General features: G+C 46.7%; 1 protein-coding gene across 5 annotated transcripts in view; it reads right to left on the bottom strand.

Annotated features, from left to right (window-relative positions):
* The window catches only part of DUSP12 (dual specificity phosphatase 12), a 428,130-nt gene that overhangs the window by 116,881 nt on the left and 288,932 nt on the right, over positions 1-22,317 (bottom strand). For all 5 annotated transcript variants that reach the window (XM_069641288.1, XM_069641289.1, XM_069641290.1 and 2 more), the window contains one exon: positions 8,321-8,507. In XM_069641288.1, coding sequence (XP_069497389.1) covers positions 8,321-8,507 — 187 coding nt within the window. The remainder of the gene's footprint in view (positions 1-8,320; positions 8,508-22,317) is intronic.

Below are 22,317 nucleotides of genomic sequence, written 5' to 3' on the forward strand. Positions count from 1 at the left end.
GGCGACTCCACCTTTTATACACCTGTGAGTCTCTAACAGGCTGCAGCAGTAAAGTTCCAGGCCCACTTGCCTGACCCCAATTAACAGGACATGTATGACCTTTAGTTCTATAGTCTTCATGCTCCCTCTTCTTCATCCTAGTACTTTCCTATGGGTAATATTCATTACTTTTGGGGTTAGTTTCTTCTTCTCAGTACTTGGTCTGACTTCCAGGGGAAAAATAGGGTCTGCGTAACAATATCCTACAAAGCCTGAGGGAGGGTAAGGAAAATCAATGTCCGGAAATGGCAGACACCATGTCATGCCTTCTGGCACCCTCTCCCCAAACCCCTCGCTAGTCCACCCTTAGGGCCGGGATCCAAAAGCAAAGGCCCTTCCCTGGCAACCTGAACAGAAGATCCCTGGGGAGTAGATGCGAGAGTGCCTTCAGGTTTCTCACATACCCTTCCCCAATGCGGATTGGACTGAGGTGTTTCACAAGGGAACTGAGAAGGAAAAAAACAAACACTTTAGTTTGCTTTTGTTTCCCTCAAGGTTCTCTTGTGGAATCACCAGGTCTATGTTCCAAAGAATCCCGCATTCTGTTAAGGTTATGTTTTAAAGGGTTTCTTGACTTTGTTTCTACTTCGGGAGTTTGTCTCTGAAGGGACACGAGATCTCACTACAAGATTTTTAGAATTTATTTGGGCTATGTGTAAAACCCATTGATGAAAATGAGGAACATCTCTCCCTAAAATCAAAATCAAGTAAGTTGGCAAGTTGGGAACCACTATTACATTTAAATGTATTTTCCTTCCTAGAACAGATATAGAAATTCAAATCAATGTATTTCTGAGAACCCCATGTACCCACATCACTTTCTTGTTCTTCCTTCCACCTCTGTTTTAAGTATGTCCGTTCTTCTGGCACTTTCTTTACTTCTGGTGTCCAATTCTGCCCAGATTAGTTTTCCCTCTAAAGAGACAGGTATTGTATATGTGGTCTCTCCCTTTTTTATATAAAAAGGTATTAGACTTTAAGAGGTTGGCTGGGTTGAACACATGATATTGATTTAGGAGACTCACCTATATTAACAGGACAATTTCTCATCAGATGACCAAACCCCTTACGAATAACATTTCCGATATGAATCAAGAAATTGATTTATTATGGCAGGATATTTTTCCTTTCCTATTGGTGCCTTCGGGGATTCAGCTTTTTCAATCCCTATGATATTTGTCAATCCAAAGGACAAGGGATTATCTGGGGAAGATTAATGTATAATAATTTCTTTTTTGAACCATTAGAGTGTTCTACATTTTCCTCAAAATGTTTTGTTGATATACTGCCCTCCTCTTCTTCCTTGACTTTGGAATAGTTCCATGTCTGATGAAGTACCAGCTCTATTTCAAAAATATTGTACCCCTGTCGGAATCTTGTGATTCTATTTTCCAAGGTTTAAGACCTAGATCTTTTTTCCTTTCCTTAGTTGAGATGGGTTTCAAACCATTATTTTCTAGGTTTGAATAGTAAAAGGGTCCCCCTAAGATTTAGCATTTTACAAATCCTATTAACTGGCCTCTTGTTATCTCAAGGTGTAGACCTAAAGAGATTATTGGTATCCCTCCCTGATATTTGACAATCCAAAGGACAAGAAAGATAATAATCACTTCCTTTTACAGACTTTCTGGTGTGAAGTATGGCCCAAGTGTTTAATGTCTGAAAGATTAGCTCTACCTGATGAATTTTCGAGGGGAAAAAGCTAACCCTCTTCTTTCTCATTTAGAGTTTGTAAAGTGTTTCTCTTGAAAGAATTCTGAGCTACAGCTATCTCTTCAATATAGGAACCTACAGGTAGGGTGATGTATCAACTCTGTCAGGTCCTACTGGTCTGTATTAGGGTTTAATATCGGTCTCCATTTCAAAACAAACAAAAAAAACGTTCTCTCAAATAATTTGTACGTTTCTTATGGTTAGTATGATATTTTGTTAGATGGGACCGAACGGTTTCCAAGACCATTGTTTTATGACTTTCTGGAATCACCAATTGGGACTCTATTTCCTGAGAGGGTTTTCCCTCTATAAAGAAAACCTTCTTTCACGAGGAAACATTTTTCTTTTCTTTCACATCCTTCTTTTTCTGAGACCACTTGTGAAAATTTTTTGATTAAGAGGGTATCTTTTCTCTGGGCCACTGCTAGGTATAAAGGTAAAGTTAAATCTATTTCATCCTCAGAGAGGAGGAAGTCACTGACCGTTTCCTCCTCTTCCCCTCCTTCAATATTTTCCTTCTCTATTATTCTGGTAAGTATTGCCTTCTCAATCATCCCTTGGGTGATCTCATGTCTCTGGTAAAGACAGAAGGTCTTCCTCCCATGATTTTGTATTATGACTTTCACCTCAACTGCCAACCCTAACCTGGATGCTAATCGCATGCAAGTCCCAGGGGGTGGTATCACAACTTGATCTGCGGATATCAGCCTACTTTTCTTCCCTGCAGGGATTGTTTCCTGTCTACTACTACAGATTTCAAATCCAGTAGAGCCTGTTGTGGCCATCATAGGGTCTGATGCTCCGTCACTTAGCTTTCCATATTTCAGGGTCTCCCAACCGGTTGAGCTGCATCCCACCCCGGACACCATATGTGAGATAGACATGGTATCACGAGATGACACAGACAACAGATGTAACAGTTTGAGAACCTTTATTAAAAGGTCAGGATGGGTGTAATGCCTAACTTGCCCTACAACTATGGTGGGAATAGCCCTACCTAAGGAAACAAAGGAAAAGTCTAAGTCTGTCATTTCAACTCACAGGTCTGTGTGTCAAAACCTATGCTTGCCCTCACATCTAATACAGAAATTTAGTATAGGGATGTTCCAACTTAAATAGTGTTCAACATAAAGTCTGGAGCAGTCTCTAGCCACCTGCGCAAGCTCAGGATACAGTTCCAACCATAAAGTTCAAGGTCCCTTCTCCAAGCTTAACACTGCTTCACCAAAACAACAATGTTCCAGAGGAGCTCAGGGGGGTTCCCTTCCCCAAGCTTCAAGCAGGAATGTGCAAAACAATGTTTCAAAGGAGCTCAGGGGGTCCCTTCCCCAAGCTTCAAATATTGATATTCAAAACTCCACTGTTCAGCTTTAGTATATTTCGAGGTTGCTTTCACTCAAATAATGTTTCTGTTTCTCAAACCACCAATGTTCAGCTTTAGCGCATTTCAAAGTTGCTTTCACTCAAATACTACTTCTGATTCTCAAAAGACCAATGTTCAGCTTTAACGTATTTTACAGTTTCTTCCACTCCTCTTCCTTGTTGGGGCATCCTGGGCTAGTCACAGTTAATAGGCCGCACAGCCCACACTTTACAGGTCACGCAACCAGTTGTCCTCACCCAGTTTCTTATCACTTTGGCGAATTATACGCCTCTCCTTATTGGTGCATTCTGGTTCAAGCGCAGTTAATAGGCTGCATGGCCCACCCATTACAAGCCAGGCAACCAGTTGCCCTTTTCCCAGCGATTTACCACTTTGGCGAATAACATAGTTACACCAGTTCTGAAATTCAGGGGTCCCTTTCTTTGTGCTCCTTTGGTTCTCCTTTCTATCATGCGCTTGCTTGTTTTTCAACTACGGTTCTATTTCTCCTGTTCAGGATTTTGCTCCCACTTCACTGGCTCCCCTCGGGTAACTTGTTCATCGCTTTCAGCATGTTTCACTCCGACACAATGTTTCTGCAAGTTCCACTTCAAGCGTTGCATTCACTTTGATTCGTTCCTTCACTAGGAGACTTTGATAACGTGTCTACCACTCTGCTACTATGGCAAGTCTTTGACTTTCATACAAGCACTGGGTTTCCTTGCTCTCTCAAAACTCGCCGGATGCGACGTACCTTCCTTCACTTCTTTTGACTAGATGCCTTCTGGAATTTGTGGTCAGGGTCTCACTGCCTGCCCCTCAGTCATCCCAAAATGGTTTATGCCATTCAGGCAAACAAGCAGTTCTTGGCCACAAAAAAAAAGGGACCAGCCTCTTCCTCTGTACCCTTCTCCCGATTGCTCCAGCTTCTTGGCGACACGGATCCCTCGCCACGTGATGACATCTCTCGCTCTGCTGTCCTTCAGCATCCCAACGTCCCCTTTTCCTCTGGCTTCCCGTGGGCTGAGATGGCTCTCCTTTTTATCTCCTCATTAAAACACCAACTTCCTCCAACTCTCCAACTCTCTGGGGACTCCACCTTTTATACACCTGTGAGTCTCTAACAAGCTACAGATGTAATAGTCCCAGGCCCACTTGCCTCACCCCAATTAACAGGCCATGCCTGACCTTTAGTCCTATAGTTTTCAGGTTCCCTCTTTTTCAGTACTATAGTGGTGTTTCCTATAGGTAATCTTCATTACTATTGGGGTTAGTTTCTTCTTCTCAGTACTTGGTCTGGCTACCAAGAGAAAAATAGGGTCTGCATAACAATATCCAACAAAGGTTGTGGGAGGTTAAGGCAAATCATTGTCAGGAAATGGGGGATACCTTGTCTCATCTGGCATCCTCTTCCCAATCCCCAAGGATACTCAGACCATGTAATCCTCCCTCGCTAGTCCACCATCAGGGCCTGGATGAAGCGATGGCCATTCCCCGGCCACATGAACAGAAGATCCCTGGCAAGTAGATATGACAGTGCCTTCAGGTTTCTCACAGTACTCAAATCTTTGGCAAACCACCTGTTCAGATAAACATATAGCATACAAGATCCTAGAGGACAAACTATTTGATGCAATTGCTCTGAGCGGAGTAACTTCCGTAAAGACATAAGACTCACACCCAACCTGATACATTTCAGAGCAAAACTCAAGATTAATCTACTCTAACAATACACCCACAAGGAGCCTCCTCTGGAATTTTCCAAAGCACCAAAAAGCAATGACTTTATGCAGTGATTGCTCTACAAATAAACACATGCTGCTAATAACCATAATCCAGCGGTCACAGGGTTATCAAACTATCTGAGAACTGGTCTCCTCCAAAGCCATTTTGTCAGTACACACTTTTGCCAGTTTCTTGTTCCTATAGACCAAAAAAGGCACCCTTTCCCCAGGGAAGCAGAGATAAAAGTGAGAGCCGTAGCACACAATAAGGCATACTCCCTTATGTGTGAGAGAGCCTGCCAAACCCTGCGAAGTTGCAGGGGAGTCTCCATTTTCCCTTTTTGTCCCCATAGGAAGCCTGCATCGACCGTCAGGTGGAACTTGCAGCAACCTCCGTGATGAGCCGCAGATCAGATAAGGTTAAATGTGAATTATGAGATATTTAGCAGGAGACACTCACCTCCTGGGAAGAGGATGATGGTATTTTGCCAATACTTGCTGTGACTACAGTTGAATAGGTTGCCTAGGGTTTCTACTCAGAAAGCACCTTTAGACTCCTGGGACCTGCCTCCAAGTAGCCCCAGCTCCACAGTCACTTCTTTAAGTGTCACCAGCAGCATCCTAACAGGCATGCTTCTGGATCATCAGCTGCTACGAAGCTGGGTTAAATTGATCTTATGGGTGCCACAGAGGTCAGGAGAACTCTTCTTTGCCGGCATGGATTCTCCATCCAGTCATACAACACACAGTTATTAGTTTTCCCCTCGGCCACCCATTCGGATTCTGATGCAGACATCCCTTTTCAAATGAATCCTTTTGACAAACAGACAGCAAGTGACACCAGGAGGATTACAACTGTCAACACATGCTGCTACATTCCGCCAGCCTACAGGAACCAATTCTAGCCGTCTACAAAAGACACCATCATTGGGACCAGAATCTGTATATTCCACAAATTGTAGAGCCTGGTCTAGCTCAGTCTTTGGCCGTTACATCATTTTCAGACCGTAAGTCTCTCTGGCCCTTCTCTCTATTGTGCCTTCTTTGACTGGACCAGGGTCCAGAGAAAGCACAAAAGAGAGTAGGACCAGAGAGGTCAAATGCAGCAAAAGGTGTGATGGGAGACAAACAAACTTAAAATCAAACAAATTCTGCAGCTGGTTTAATACACAACAGCCTAATATACACTTTGGAACTGTTTCAACAGGGAAAGGGTGACACAGATGCCCTCAAGAAAACACAACTCTCGGAGACGGTTCAAGGGTTATTAGAGAAATTGAAACGGGTTTGGCTAAGGGACGTTCTGCTCATCTCATCTAGACCAGGCAGTACCCTCCCTAACCGAGGCATCCGTCACCATCAGAATGGTTGCTAGAGAGGGGTAACGCCCTACTGTCTACTGGTGATGGCTTATGGCCAAATATCCTTTCTATCTAGGTGGTCCTAAGCCAGGTTTCCAAATTAAATTCAGTATGGATCGGTGCCTTTTGGAAACTCAGCCCACACATGGTCCTTCCATTTCATGCCTATGTACTCCTTGCCCTGATGTTCTATTTCTCCATTCCCTTCCTTCTACTCTCCTTCCTCCCAATGTTCTTTGCCTTTCCCTCTCGCCCTCAGATGGTCTCTCTCTCCCCCAGACATTGCTCTACTACTACTTTGCCCTCGCCACACCACAACTGCTCTCCACACTGCAAGTGGTTCTCTCCCATCGCCACACTGACTATTTTATACTCCACTCAAACCTTCTACCACAGTCACTCTCCTTTTACTCTCCCAGTCCCCTTCTCATTCACTCCCTGATCTCTCTTTATTAGCTGCATTCACACAGCTTGAATGTACACACACTCTCAGCTTACACGCAAATCAAAGTACCACTTTCTACCACCAACCAATATCTCACCTGACACTCCTTCAGCAGTCCTCCACATGCCAGTGCACCGTCCTTCCTCTGTTTTGTTTCTTGGTCTGCCTTCTCCTCTTTGGATTCACCGAATAAGCCATGCAATGTTGTTTCTAGTGACCCTTTTGATCCTCCTCCTCCTCTTTTCCCCTCCATTGACTCTTTTCCACATCTGGTTTGCTGGGCCCAAGGCGGTTTTCCTTTCCCTACAGTAGATATTACAGATGGGCAAACACAAAGGGGTTTTAACCCCGCCCCTTTTTCATACGCAGGTCAGCCTACTTTTAGTAACGACAACCCACTATTATCAAAGTCAATGGCCCAATTTGTAGGAGGGCTTGCCAGAAGCTTTTAAGCATGCAGGTTCGGCAGGGGAACCACTCTGCATCCCTTTCACATGTATTGTCTTTGTCGGTCTTGGTTCGGCAGGGGAACCACTCTGCATCCCTTTCACATGTATTGTCTTTGTCGGTCTTGGCTAAAGCCCTTTGATTGATGGAACATGGAGTGCACTGCCCTGCATACTCACTGAAGTTGGTATTATTACTCTTGTGCTGGTCCGGGTGCATAGTGTGTTTAACCTGCCAGTGTGGTCTGCTGCACGGCAGCTTGCTACTGTCTCACTCCCAGTCAGATTGCTCACTCGTTCTTCCATCGTTAGGCAAGTTAGAGGCTGAAGTCCTACAGGACAAGAAAGAGACTGGCTAGCATGGTGCAGGGCAGGCATGGGGCAAGAAAAGGGGGTACTGATTTCATGCAAACAGGCACTAGTAAAAGGGACAGAGACTGCCTTCCCCCACCCCCTTTAAACTTTCACACCCCACCTCTGGTGCAGGACTACCTCTGGTGAAAACCCTGGTAGGCCTCCCACTCCAGGTTGGAAGGATTCCCCATCCCCTCTGGACAGGGTCAGATGCCTGACCCTCTCACAAGGGCCAGGCTTGGCATCTGGAAAAACAGGCACAAGACCAGGCTCTGAAGCCTGTGAAGCAGCCCCAGAGAGAAGAAACAAGTAAAAGGAGTAATGCCAGAGACTAACTGAGACGAGGCTCTGCAGCTGGTCTAAAGGGGTCTGACAAACATAGACCAGGTTCTGCATATTGTGCAACAGTGACAAGGCCTTCAACAGACCAGGCTTCTGTGGGTGCAACAGGAAAGTGCCCAAAATAAATCGGGCTCTGCAGCTAGTTCAACATTGGACAGACTGGTATAGAGTTCAGACCGCGCAAGCAGATTTGACAGGGCTACTGGACTTTGTAGCCAATTTAACAGGAGTCATTCAGGGACACTGCAGCTGGCATACAAAGGGACAAGGCCCAGGGACCAGGCTTTTGAACTATGCAATGACATACAGAAAAGCATGTGCCGACTTCATACTTACATACACCTTTCAATTGCTATAAACACATTTTGTTCATTATCTTCTTATTCCTGAATTGTAAAACAAAGGGCATATATGCTTGTAAATCATGTTGCTTTTGTTTCATAGCTGATCGACACTGGTGACTCAATAAAACCTAGGGCAAGTGGGTGACCCCATTTAGTCATACATTCTACATGATCCGGTTGTTCACTCACTTGACCATCCATCACCCCCAGCAGTGAAGGCTCCATCCACTGTACTGGCTCAATGAAAAGAGATGTGCATTTAGCCTCATTTGTCACATGGAGCTGTGCCTGCATTGTTGTCCTTTTGTGAGTAAAAGCTGCTTGGCCAGATCCAAAGGCATGATTCAAAATGCTCGAGCTACGAAATAAAGAACGTCTGCGAGCAGACATGAAGAGATAGCAGGATATTCCCATTATTTAACATGCAAGGTAGAAAATAAAGATTTATACTAGACATTGTTGTCCACTATATGAAACTGCACACAAAACAGCAAAGGAATATTAAAATTAACTTGCCATAGTAGCTCAGGGACTCCTAGTGCATAGGTTCCTGTACATCACTGTAATCGGGAAATGCCTGCTGCAGGACAAGGGCTAAACACTGTGCAATTACCTCTGTCATACCTTTTTGTATGGTCAAAGGGCTGGGCAGGCCAGCCAGTTTATGTGTCCTCACACCAAATTACCTGAAGTTGCAACAATATAACCAGTCAACGATACATGCACTATTTTGTTCATAGATTTGAAGGGTATGGTTTAAGTTACTTATCTGTAAATATTGTTTCCCAGCATGGGTCTGGAATGGATTCACATGCTCATGAATATTCCCCGTCGTTAGGCTGGGAATCCCCGGTAAAAGCCAAAACAGTTTCACTTTCACTTAAAACTGTATTTCTCCTCTAAACCAATCACTGTCCTCTGGGTCATAATGCCCCCATCCAAGGACAGTTCTCTCCCTAAGCCCCTCCTCTGGCAGCCATCTTCGGATTTGTTAAGCACGTAAAGTGGCGGTATGACCAAGAAGAGTCGCAGAGGCGACAGAGGGAGGGTTCGCATGTGAATCCATGCCAGACCCATGCTGGAGAATAATAGTTACAGATAAGTAACTTAAACCTTCTCCAGCACAGGGTCTGGCATGGATTCACATGCTCATGAATAACAAATGGCAACACTCAACACAAGCAATACATTCTTACCTCTGGCACAGTCTCACCTCAAGCGAACAAGTTGCGTAGTACTGCTTGGTCGACTCTGGACTCCTCCCTGGAATCCCGGTCGACGCAGTAGAACTTTGTGAAGGTGTGCGTGGACCTCCACGTAGCAGCCCTGAAGATGTCCAGCAGGGGTACACCAGACGGGAACACCGTCGTTGCAGGGATCGCTCTGGTGGAGTGGGCTCTTGGATGGCCGGACAGCGGTAGGTTTGCTATCCAAAGACAGTGTGTGATGGAGCCGGCGAGCCACCTTGAAATGGAAGCCTTGGACAAGGCCTTCCTATGGTTCACTGGACCAAAGTTCACAAACAGCTGTGAGGTCTTCTGCAAACCCTTTGTGCGTGTCATGTAGAAGTTCAGGGCACGAGCAACGTCCAGCGAATGCAAGGCCCTTTCTTCCGGCAACAAAGGTTTCGGGAAAAAACAGGTAACACCAAAGGCTCGTTGAGGTGGAATTCCGACAGAACCTTTGGCATGAAAGAGGGATGCGTACGTTGCGCCACCCTCGATTCGTGAAAAGTCGGGTATGGTTGCTTGCAGGATAGGGCCTGGATCTCACCTACCCTTCTAGCAGAGGTGATGGCTACCAGGAAAGCCGTTTTCCACGAGAGGAACTTGAGAGGGGCCTGATGCATAGTCTCGAAGGGGGCCCCCCATGAGCCTCGTCAGAACCAAATTGAGTTACCACACCGAGCAGGAGCCTTCACTGTCGGGAAAGACCAGGAGATTGCCGCCAGATGTACCTTGAAAGAGGCATGCGCCAGTCCAGCCTTGGCCAAGGATAGCAAGTATGGAAGGACCTGCAGGGACGTGACCCTTAGAGGGGTAATCTTCTGAGACCGGCACCATGTAGAGAAATGCTTCCACTTGTCACCAGAGCAATTCAAAGTTGATAACACCCTGGCCTTGGCGAGAACCTCGCAATCCGCAGGCAACTCGTATCCTCCAAACTATAGGGCTGCAGGAGGCAAGGTCTCAGGTTCAGCGATCCTGGGTCGTGATGAAGGATTGCACTTCCTTCTCTAGTGAAAAGATCCGTATCCACTGGCAGCGTGACCGGAGGCGGTGATGAAAGGTTCAGAGGGTCCGGATGCCAAATCTGCCTCAGCTACGCCGGGTTGATGAGTATCATCTTGCATGGACATGAGTGTGTTGATGACTCGTAGCAGGAGAGGGAATGGGAGCAACACATACAGGAACAGCCCTTCCCACAGGAAGGAGAACGCGTCCCCCAGGCTCCTTGGCTGATGGAACCTGCTGGCAAACATCTGGTACTTGGAGTTCACTGTGCCGTCGCAAACAGATCTATCTTGGGCCTGTCCCACTTGACAAACTAAGAGGTCCACCTGATCCTGACGAAGCTCCCACTTGTGGCAGGAGCACTGTTCCCTGCTGAGGGAGTCTGCAATGGTGTTCTTGACTCCCGCCAGTTGGAGAGGGACGAGGAACATCCCCTGTCCGACGGCCCAGCACCACAAGTCCTGAGCTTCTTTGGAGAGCGCCAGGGATCAAATGCCCCCTGCTTCCTGATGTAGAACATGGTGGAAGTGTTGTTCGTAAAGCTCCTCACCACCTTGCTTTTCAGAGATGGCAGGAATGACAATAGGGCCCATAACATTGCCCGTAGGTCCAGGATGTTGATATGAAGATCCTTCTTCTCTGGCAGCCACAGGCCTCTGGCGTGCAGACGTCAGGTTTTGACAGGTTTGTAACTGCGAGATTAAATGACTTGCTCAGGAGCACATATGTTAGTTAAGAGGGGAAACTTGGAATTCAACCCAAACTGCAATTTACCACATTGTTTTGTAGTTCTGATCATAGAGAAAGGTGCAATTATTTGTGAATGTTTGAATTTCATGAATTAAAATAATACTGTTTTGTAGAACTGCCTTGGAAAGTACACAAATCACATAAATTAGATATGACACAAAGGATCACTAACAATCAACAACACACTCATCCAAACTCCTCCAAAGAATTCTCAAAAGTCGCCAAAAGTACCAAATGCACTCCAAGTGTGAGTCTGTACTGTGCAACACCTTTCCACACAGCTTAGCAAAAGGTACAGGAAGTGAGCAGGGCATCATATAGGGGGGACAAACTGTGTTCGAGAGATTTGGATTGGCTGCACAAACTGGGTCAAACTCGACAAACCTGAGAGCGCCCTTACTGGGTAGATGAACCCATCAAATAAACTAGTTATTCTTTATGAGATACTCTCTGGATTGTATGCCAAATCATTGTGCAAGACCCAGAAGCCTGCTGCAAGTTAGATGGGAATTAGCCTCCAGAAATCCATCCCATTCTCACTGTAGGGAGCACGTCTCTAAAAGATGTGTCTGCTATATCAGTCCATTTTAAGGTTCATCAACCTGTGGTCAAAAAGATGCATGGTGTCCCCCATGAAGCTTAAATCACACCCGAGTTGAGATATAATGGCGCCACGAGAGTCAAGGTGCCCACTAGAACTCTGAGGGGTTGCTAGGGCCTATAACATTTGAAAGTTTTATTAAGGGATGCACTGCAAAATAATGTATGCATCATGCACAGGGCATCAAAGCAAGTTCTTCAATTCATGGGAAGTCAACACAGACTTGCTAAAACCAGAGAAATGTGCTTCCCACAGTCAAATGAAGTATGGTTTCCATATCCGATTAAGGCAATGAATGAGGGGCCTCATTCCACGCTTGGCAGTAATTCTGCCGAATTACCGGCAAAATCGGTTACTGTTACTGCCACTTGGTCCTGTGCGTTTACCAGTGGTGGTACATTTTGTAAGGTGTTTCTTATTCGCTTCACATTCTCTTGTGGACCATGCTGCCTCCTGTTACGATCTGTTGCAGGAGTATTCACCAGACTTGATTTGTGTCACGGAAACCTGGTTACGTGACACTCACCTGGCCCTTCCTTGGCTCAGGCGCTAGCACCTACCTATAGTATTCTTCGTTCTGACATTGTCTCGGTCCATCCGGGCAGGTGGCCTTGCTTTTATATTTAGATCTTTTATTATTTGTAGTATTTTACTATTAGTTCATAATTTTAAAATGGAAGCATTTCTGGTGTGTGTTTCCATTTCTGCTTCAAGGACACTATGTGTTGATTGCGCCCCCTCCTGCGGATGATTCTTTTTATGCCCCTTTTTTCTGGATGTGGCAGCTGATTTGCAGGCTCAATTCTCCAACCTCGTTATAGTTGGTTATTTTAACTTGAGACCTATTGCCCCTTCTGACCATCAGGCTGCTGGATTTATCTCAGCCATGCGAAATCTAGATCAACTGAATATTGGTCCAACCTATTGTTTGGGTAACACGCTAGATTTTATTTTCTCGTCTCTATGCTATTGACTACTTTTCCTATTTCACATGTCCTTTGGACTGAACATTTTAGAATTCCTTTACTTTTGGGGCATATCCTTCTGACACCCTTCCCATGCCTTAACCCCCCCCCCCACGGCACCCCAGCACAGATGGCGCTCTATTGATACCCGTGCCATTTGTGCTCAAATTACGGATCATTGTGTTTTCATCAGAGATTTCGGAATTGGCTGCTTTATCACAGGCTTCGACAGCTACAGCTGATCTTCTGGCTCCATTTAAACAGCCTAAGTCACGTTCTCGGCCTTCAGAGCCCTGGTTTACTCCTCATCTTGCTGAGCTATGGCTTTGCCGCCAACAAGCTTAACACTAGTGGCAGGTAGCCTACTGTCCAGCTGCGAGCTCACTTTTGCGGGAGGCAACTTCTATCTATCACAAAGCTATTTTTGAGGCGAAGTGCTCTTTTATGCCATATTACTAATCATGTTGAATCAGCTTTGAATCATCACAAGGATCTATTTAGCCTTGTGTGGCAGATCTAGGCCATTCCTATTCCCCTTTGCCCGGTTCCTCCTTTCTCAGGCTCTTTGTAATTGACACATCTTATTTTGTTGATAATCTCCGTTATTCACGAGAAAATTCTGGCCACTGGCGTATTGCTTCTAATCCCCCGCCCCGCTGTTGACTGGTTCCGTTCCTGGTCCTCTTTTCCTTTTTTTCCTCCGGGAGATGATATGGCCGCTTCCAATAGATTTAAATCTGCTACTCTATTGGATTAGATTCCACTCAGTATTTTGAAAGAGATTATGCCCGATAGGTTTTCTTTTGTTGTCCAGGCTGTTAACCATTATTTCACTACTGGCTCTATCCCTTCTTCTCTAAAGCATGCACTGGCAATTCCTCTTTAAAAAGCCTTCCCTGGATCCTTCCCTCCCTGCAAATATTTGCCCTTTTTGTATTTTTCCTTTTCTAATGAAACTCCAGGAATCACTGGCTACTCCTTTGCTCAGCACCTTCCTGGAGGAGTCTTTTTTCTTTGATTCTTTTCAATCTGGTTTTCGCCCAGGGTGTGGCACAGAGACAATACTAGACTGATGGGTTGATCTTGCACGGTTTGTCGATCATGGTGGTGTCGGGTCTCTGATCTTACTTGATTTATCAGCTGCCTTTGACACCATCGATCTTTACATTTGGCTCAATCGATTGGCCGAGGCAGGTATCTCTGGTTCTGTGCTATCCTGGTTCGGTTGTTTCCTGGCTGATCGGGTACTATATATATGATACATTACTCACTGTAATCGTATTTCTGATGCTTGTATCTGCTTAGATTCACATGCTGTGCATAGGCCGACATCTAGTGGAAGCTGCAGAGTATTAGTTTGTTTTTCGAAACTCGAAAATGGGCGTCGACACAGGGCGTGCCAGTAATACTATCCCTACTGTGACGTCCACTGTGCCCATGATCCCTCACGCGTCTAGGACCCTCAGATTGTATTTTTTCTGACATGAGGAGCAGCGCGAGTACAGATAATCCAAGCAGATAGATAAGACTACAAGCATCCATGTGCCTTCTCTCAGAGGGGAGGAAGTGTGGGTCGCATGTGAATTTAAGCAGATACAAGCATCAGAAATATGATTACGGCGAGTAATGTATCCCTTCTGAGGCTTGTGGAATCTGCTTAGATCACATGCTGTGCATAGATTAGCGAGCAGTGTTAGAAGCAGGAGGTGGGATGTGAGAAGGGTCATGAGCAAATACATTTCTTAGAACCACTTGTCCCACTTGAGTATCAGTCTTGGAATTGGTGTCAATGCAATAGTGCTGAGTAAAAGTTTGAATAGAGCTCCAAGTAGCTGCTTTGCAAATGGTGTCAAGGGGTACATTTGCAATGAAAGCCAGAGTGGCCCCAATGCCTCTTGTAGAGTGGGCTCTTGGCGTGAAAGGCAGAGTTTTTTCAGAAAGAGAGTAACACAGCTGGATACAGTTAACAATCCACTTAGAGATGGCACCTTAAGAGACACAATCTCCCTCTCTGCCTGTAGCTCTACTGTAGCTAGTAGAGGACCGCCGTACGCACATCTAGGGTGTGTAGTTTCACCTCAGCCGAGCTTTGTGGGTCTTGGAAGAAAGCTGGAAGCTCGATGGACTGGTTCACGTGAAATTTAGAAATAAACTTAGGTGAGAACCTAGGGTGTGTACGTAAAACCAGTTTATCTTTATGAACTGTAAAGAATGGATCCAGCACTGACAGAGCCTGAATTTCACTGACCCTTCTTATAGATGTTATTGCTACTAAGAAGGTCGTCTTAAGTCAGGTGTTTGAGACTGCTTTTATGCATGGATTCGAATGGGGAGCCCATGAGTTTAGATAGCACCACGTTAAGGTCCCATCCTGGTGGTGGGTTTGAAATAGGAGGGTGAAGTCTCTTTTTTACTCCTTCCATGAAAGCTTTAACCACTGGTATGTTCCACCACAACACCTTGTTATGGGAGGTGGTGTATGCTGACAGCGCTGCCAGGTGTACCTTCAGTGAGTTAAATACCAGTCCTGCATCCAGCAGGTGGAGCATGTATGTGACAATTGTGGAAGGAGTGCAATCAACTGGGTTGACTTGCTTATTCTGGCACCAGATAACAAATCGTTTCTATTTGTCAAAGTAGCAGTGCCTCGTGTTTGGCTTCCTAGCTTCTTTTAGGATGTCCATGCATCTCTGTGGTAATTTGAGATGTCCGAACTCTATGACCTCAGGAGCCATGCTGCTAGGTTCATTGAGTTGGGTTGAGGATGCACTGTTTGACCTTGGTGCTGGGACAGTAGGTTGTACCAGCCCGGGAGTTTGATGGGTTCGCACACCGCTTGTCTGCGTAGGTGTGGGAACCACAGTTGTCTCGCCGACATAGGAGCAACTAGGACGAGCGTCATTGATTCTCTGTTCATCTTGTTGACCACCTTCCTGATGAGAGGTGTTGGTGGAAAAGCGTACGCAAACATCCCTGACCAGTTCATCCACAGGGCGTTCCCCTGGGAGTCTGGCTGGGGGAACCTGGATGCAAATCCTGGGCACTGTGTTTTCGCTTGTGGCGAATAGGTCTATAGTGGGGAAACCCCACTGAGAGAAGATAACTTCTACGATTTCTCTGTGTAGACACCATTCGTGTTCCTCTGGGAGGGGATCTCTGCTCAAAGCATCCGCCAGAGAATTGAGATCCCCTGGAACATGTTGAGATGACAGGAAGATCTTCCGTCTGAGTGCCCATGTCCAAATTGTCTGGGCAAGCTTGGACAGATTTGGCGAACGAGTCCCTCCTTGCTTGTTTAGGTAAAACATGGCTGTAGTGCTGTCTGTCCGGATTTGCACTGACGGATTCAGCCGGTAGGGCACGAACGCTTGAAGCGCTCTGAATACTGCCAGAAGCTCTAGCAGGTTGATGTGATTCTTGGCCACTGAGTGAGACCAGAGACCCTGAGCTGTGTGGTGGAGGTGGTGAGCTCCCCACCCTTTCAGGCATGCATCGGTTGTGACTACCGCCTGTATCTCGGGATCGTAAAAGGGTTTCCCCTTGGACAGAATTTCTCTTGTCCACCAGTGAAGGCTTTGTACCAGTGTTGGCGAAACGACCACTAGATCGTCCCACTGACCACTTGCCCGAGACCACTGTTTCGCCAACCATTCCTGCATGGGACACATGCGCAGGCGCGTGTGGGGGACCAGGTAAATACATGACGCCATCATGCCCAGCATACGCATTGCTTTGCGTACCGTTATCTGGCGACCGGCCTGATATTGCGGAATTTGCAGCAGTATATTCCGAATTCTTTCCTCTGATGGAAAGGTCAACCCCTCTTCCGTGTCTAGGATAGCTCCTAGGAATTGTTTTGGAGGTGCTTGGCACCAGACTTGACTTTTCGTTTATTGAGAAGCCTAATTCGAAGAGGAGGTCGATCGTCCTTCGAAATGTTTGTTCTGCAAATTACTGGGGTCTTCTCCATGATGAGCCCGTCGTCCAGGTAAGGGTACACCGAGATTGCCTACCTGCGCAGGTGTGCTGCCGCCACCACCAGTACCTTGGTGAATACCCTTGGAGTCGAGGCTATCCCGAAGGGCAGTACCTTGAACTGGTAGTGCCGACTGTCCACCTTGAAGCGCAAGTGCGCTGGGAACATGGAAATATGAAAATAGGCATCTTTCATGTCCAATGCTGCCATGTAATCCCCCTTTTTTAGGAGGGGGATTACCTCTTGGAGAGTAGTCATGCAAAATTTTTGGGGCTTGACATACTTGTTTGCAGGCCGTAAGTCCAATACTGGGCGCATTGTCAAATCTTTTTTTGGCACAAGGAAGTAAGTTGAATAAATACCCTCGTTTACCTGGTGTCCCGGGACGAGTTCTATCGCGTCCTTTGCTAGAAGATTGACAATCTCCCCGAGGAGGATCTTCTGGTGGTCCAAAGAATGTATTTTTTGTCGTGGAGGGTGGTTTCGGGGACGCTCTAACAGTTCTATACAGTATTCTGCAGACACTGTGGACAGCACCCATCTGTCTGATGAGATCCCTTCCCAAGCTTGGGTGAAGTTGGAAATGCGTCCCCCTACTGGGGATGCGTGAGAAGGGACCCTGAACGGAGCGTCACTGTTTTGGTGGAGGCGTGCCGCCGCCTCTACTGGGGCTGCCTCTACCTTTACCACGTCCTCTCTTATTACCACTGCCATAACCCTGGGTAGACTGCTGGCTGTTGTTCCATTGTGTACCCTGCCCCTGGGAATAGTTAGACCCTCTCTGGGAATTTTGTCAGCGTGGGCAACGAAAATTCCCATTCCCTCTCTGGTTTGGGGGTTTATTGGTTAGTTGGCCTAGAGATTTGAGTCTCTCATACTCGTCCTTGGCATTTTTTAGCGCGTCCTCGACCGCCTTTCCAAACAATAGATCCGGCTCCACCTGTTTATCTATCAATGATGCTTGGGTTTCGGCTTTTGTTAGGGAGAATTCTCTGTTTAGGCTGAATTTCCTAACCTAGTGAGTCCCCCAGCAGCTTTGCTGGATTTTTGGGGTTTATTTTGTTCTCCTGCCAAGAGTGAGACTCTTTTACCCTCACTCTTGGACATGATTTGAGTGTATCTCTTTGATTCTATATGTGTTTAATGGGCTATGGGGTCTTTTACTCCATAGGGCTTCATGTGTTTTTGTGATGTGTGTTACACAGCACCCTCAGTGCAGTAACACAGGGGTGTCATAGTGACCCCCCAGTATAGACTCCATACCCTGGGACTGACTACTGTCTCCCAGGGCATGTAAAGTCACCATTGACTTTACTAGTCTCAAATTCTGAACAGAACCAGTACAAACCATCATATTGTGGACGTACTGGCCGGGGCAATTCGATTGCCCTGGGGTCTGTTAGTCGAGGGGGCACGTCTCCGCCCCCCCTGATCCAGTTTTGGCTGGTGGCAGTGGATACTACTTTTTATATTCGACCGCGAATATATCCCTATGGGATTTCCCATTGTTCGAGGCTACCAACTTTAATTATTTAATTCCTATAGCCTCGAAGATACCGCCGGTTTATTTATTTAATATTAATTCTCCGGTTGGTATTTTTTGCCAGAACTCGGTTCTAAAATGGCGTTTGTGTTCGCTTCTGTGACTCCAACCCAAGTTGAGCCCTTTGTTCCACTTTTTGGCGGGCTTCTCCACGGAAGCCCTCCAAAGTGGTGCCACTATGACTGGGGTACTTAGGAGGGGTGGAGGGGGATTTAGGCAACCTGGACTGAGTTGCCTAGGCAACTCAAGTCGCACTCCGTCCTGATTGGCCCAAGTGGTGAGCCGGCCGGCTCACCACTTAGCATGTTTGAGTGACAGCTAGGCTGAGTGAATGGGGGTTTTCTGCATAAAAGCAGGGCTTTGGGGACTGGAACTTTAGAAGTCGCCACAGGACCTAAGAATCCGACGAGGGAGAAGCTGAGCCGACCTGCTACGACGACACCACCGGTGGAGCCCTGCTGAAATGTCTCACCACTTTTCCCAACGACAGAGGAGATCTCCAGCCCGGAGAGTCTTCTTCCTTCGACTGGTGGGGATAACCAGTCTGCTTCCTTTTTTGCATCCTGGAGCATTTCGTGGCCGCCTTGCCTTTGCCAAGCACCCTGGCAATCAGGATACCACGTTTTACCACTACCGCGAATCAAAGGGTAGTACCTTTAACCGGAAAACTCGGCGGCTGGTTTCTTTCCTGGCAGTGCAACGACCTTCATCTTTCCTCCACGTCGAGATCTTCTCTTCCTCTGGACGACGCCACGACTTGCGCCCGCTGCCAGGAACAACTGCCCCCGCTGGAGGATCCTTTCCACATAAGGTACCGTGTTCCGCCTGGCTTCCCTTGCAACCGACTGTACGGGGTAGATTTAGCCCCCGGCTTTCGACCCTGGGTTAGCCTGGGACACCCTGGCTAAACTTTTCTGAGCCCAACTAAAACCTTTCTGAACTCCCTGCAAGACTTTGTAAGCCTGTTGTCATTGTGTGATCTTGGGTGCATTTGTGTCCTGCTCTCTCCAAGAGTGGGCCCGGCCTATGGACTTTGGCTCACAAGTAACTTTTGACTTTCCTGCCTTGCTTCGGTTCCTAAATATTAGTGTGGTGTATTTTCCTACATTCTGCCTCTTTCCCTCCCTTTTTCGTTAACTTATTGGAGTGCCATCTATAGTTAAGCACTCACCTCTGTCTGGAAATAAGTGGTGTTAACTAAGACTTGTCTGATAAGGAATAAGGAGTGTATATATCATAATAGTAATTGTGTTTAGATTGATTTACAATAATAGTGCTCTAGTGTTTCAATAAGTGTGTTTTTAAATAAATAATTATATACCTTGATACCAAAGCTCTGGTCAGTGTCTGCTTGTGCTATTGTATCTGAGTGCCTATTGTGTATACTTTGCATACTGCCTAACTCTTCTTGAGGGAAGTCCGACTGCTCAGCCACAGCTACCAGGTAAATCTGGGTGGCACAGACTGCTACCAAGTGGGTTTACTGTCAACACCTGTAGTCTTAAATCTTTTGCAGTGGTCCCCAAGGGAACTGCACAGGTTTCTGCCTAACAGCTTTGAACCCAGACTGTCGCAACCAAGCATGCCTTTTGATAACAGTACCTTCTGCTATCAATCTGCCGGCGTTATCCGCGGCATCAAAGGTTGCTTTTAATATGGAGTCCTGCGATAAGCCGACAAATACTCTGAAACCACCTCCTGCCACTCCAGCCCATTCGCCAGGGCCAATTGAATAGCACTCTTAATCACTCTGTTAACACTTTCCAGAAGACCATTGTCACTGGGATTGCAAAGAGCAGTGCGATAGTGCTCTACACCACACAGCCCCAGAAATTCTCTCATTAGCCTAGACGTAAACTGAACACCATTATCCGTGACCAGACTGGCTGTAATCCCTTCCCTGTTGAATTTTTTTCCAAGAAAGCTATGACACACTCAGCTGTCACCCTGCCAAATGCCGCCACCTCCACCCATCTGGAGGTGTAATCCACCAATACCAACAAAAACCTGCACTCTGGCTGTAAGCATTCAAATGGACTCATGATATCCAGAACCACCTTCGACCACACTTCTCTGGTGATATCAACCACATGAACAGGCTGGGGGCGAACCACCTTGCCCTTGTCGCTCATGGCGCATGCATGACATTCCTTCACTAGGAACCCAACATCCCGATCCATGGAAGGCCACCAATACTCCTCCCGCAACCTCCTCTTGGTCAAAGACCGTCCTAAATGCCCCTCATGAGCCAGCGCCAAAAGCTTATCCCTCAAGCATATTGGTGGAATCAACTTCTCACCACTTGACACACCCCAGGGACCAACAGCCAACTCATCCAGTACATGGGAGTACCCTTTACCCTCTGGTCTGCTCTTGACCGCCTCCCAATCCCTACTCGAACCTTCTCTGACCCAACACAGCTCCACATCCCTTTCACAATCCAAGGTCCAAACAGACTTATCGATGGCAGACATGACACACGCAATCTGAAACTCTTCCTCTACCCCACCCCCATCCTCTTGACAACTTCCACCATCTGACAGAGGCAAAGGCAAACGTGATAACCAGTCGGCAACAACGTTTAGTTTCCCAGGCAAATACTCCACAGTGAAGTTGTGCTCCTGCAACTCCACAATCCACCTGGCTATCCTCGGAGACAAATTCACCCCACCCCGAGTGTTGAACACGTGCACCAACAGCCTATGATCTGTCCTGACCACATATGGAATACCCCATAAGAACGTCCTGAAGTGTTTGGACGCCCAGTTTACCGCCAAAGCCTCCCACTCAATCACGGAATACCTATTTTCCGCCCCTCTCAAAGCCCTAGACGCAAATGCCACTGGTCCGACTTCCCCTTCATACCGTTGTTCCAGCACTGTGACTAAGCCTGCCTCGCTGGCGTCCACAGTAAGCATAGTTTTGCACTTGGGATCAAAGGACCTTAAACATGGAGCCTTATCCACATCACTCTTCACCACCTTAAATTCCTCCATACATTTGTCGGACCACGCCAACCTGGCACATTTCTTCAATAAAGCTCTCATTGACATGGTCTTCTCAGAATAATTAGGAATTCATTTCACGTAATATTCCGCTAAATCCAAAAACGCCTTCAACTGATCCTTATTGGCAGGCACTGGAGTATCTTTCACCACCTGAACTAAGTCGGCCTTAGGACTGACGCCCTCAGCACTGAGGGTGTGACCCAGATATGTCACCTTATCCACCCCCACCTGACATTTTGCCAACTTTACAGTCAAACCTTTCACCTAAAGCACTCATCACCTGCGTACCCTGGTGTCATGCTCCTCCCTGAAACTGCCCCACACCAAAATGTTGTCCTGGAAGTAACACACACACACCCAACATGCCGCCAAATAACTCATGCATCAATCGCTGAAACACAGCTGATGCAGACGCAAGGCCAAACGGCATGCAACAAAAACTATACACTCCAAACGGATTCACAAAAGAAGTGAGTGGCCTGGAATCCGGGTGTAAATCAATTTGGTGGTATGCCGTGGAAAGCTCAAATGTAGAAAAACACTTGGCCCTACCCAGGGTAAGCAGTAGTTCATTAATATTTGGCAAGGGATGGCGATCAACCCAAATGTTCAAATTTAACTCCCGAAGGTCCACACACATCCTGAGATTGCCATCCCCTTTCTTGACCAACACCACCGGGAACAACGACTCAATAGGCTCAATGACCGCTGACACCAAAGGTTTGTTCAACTCTTCCTTTAGACCATCCCTGGCCAACACAGGGACACCCCTCAGCTTGTGCACCTTGGGTGCTTCACCCCTTTTCAAAATAATGTGGTGGGAAAATCCCTTGAGCCTCCCTAAAATGTCAGAAAACACCTCAGGGAAATCCGCTTTGAGCGACTCAGGCGTCACTTGACATCCCCACAACCCCAACCTCCTCAGGCCTTACTTGACTCCCCACAGCCCCAACCACCTCTTGAATACCCAATACTGGAACATCCTTCCCAGGATGAATTTCAATGTTCAAGGCTGCTTGTTCATCCCACCCTAATACACGGGTGCCCTTGAGCGCCATATAGAGTTTACAGATAGCTTGTCGACCCTTGAATTCAATGCAAGCCTGATC

This window comes from Ambystoma mexicanum, chromosome 1q (genome assembly GCF_040938575.1).
Source record: "Ambystoma mexicanum isolate Mex_15411 chromosome 1q, UKY_AmexF1_1, whole genome shotgun sequence".
Lineage (NCBI taxonomy): Eukaryota > Metazoa > Chordata > Amphibia > Caudata > Ambystomatidae > Ambystoma > Ambystoma mexicanum.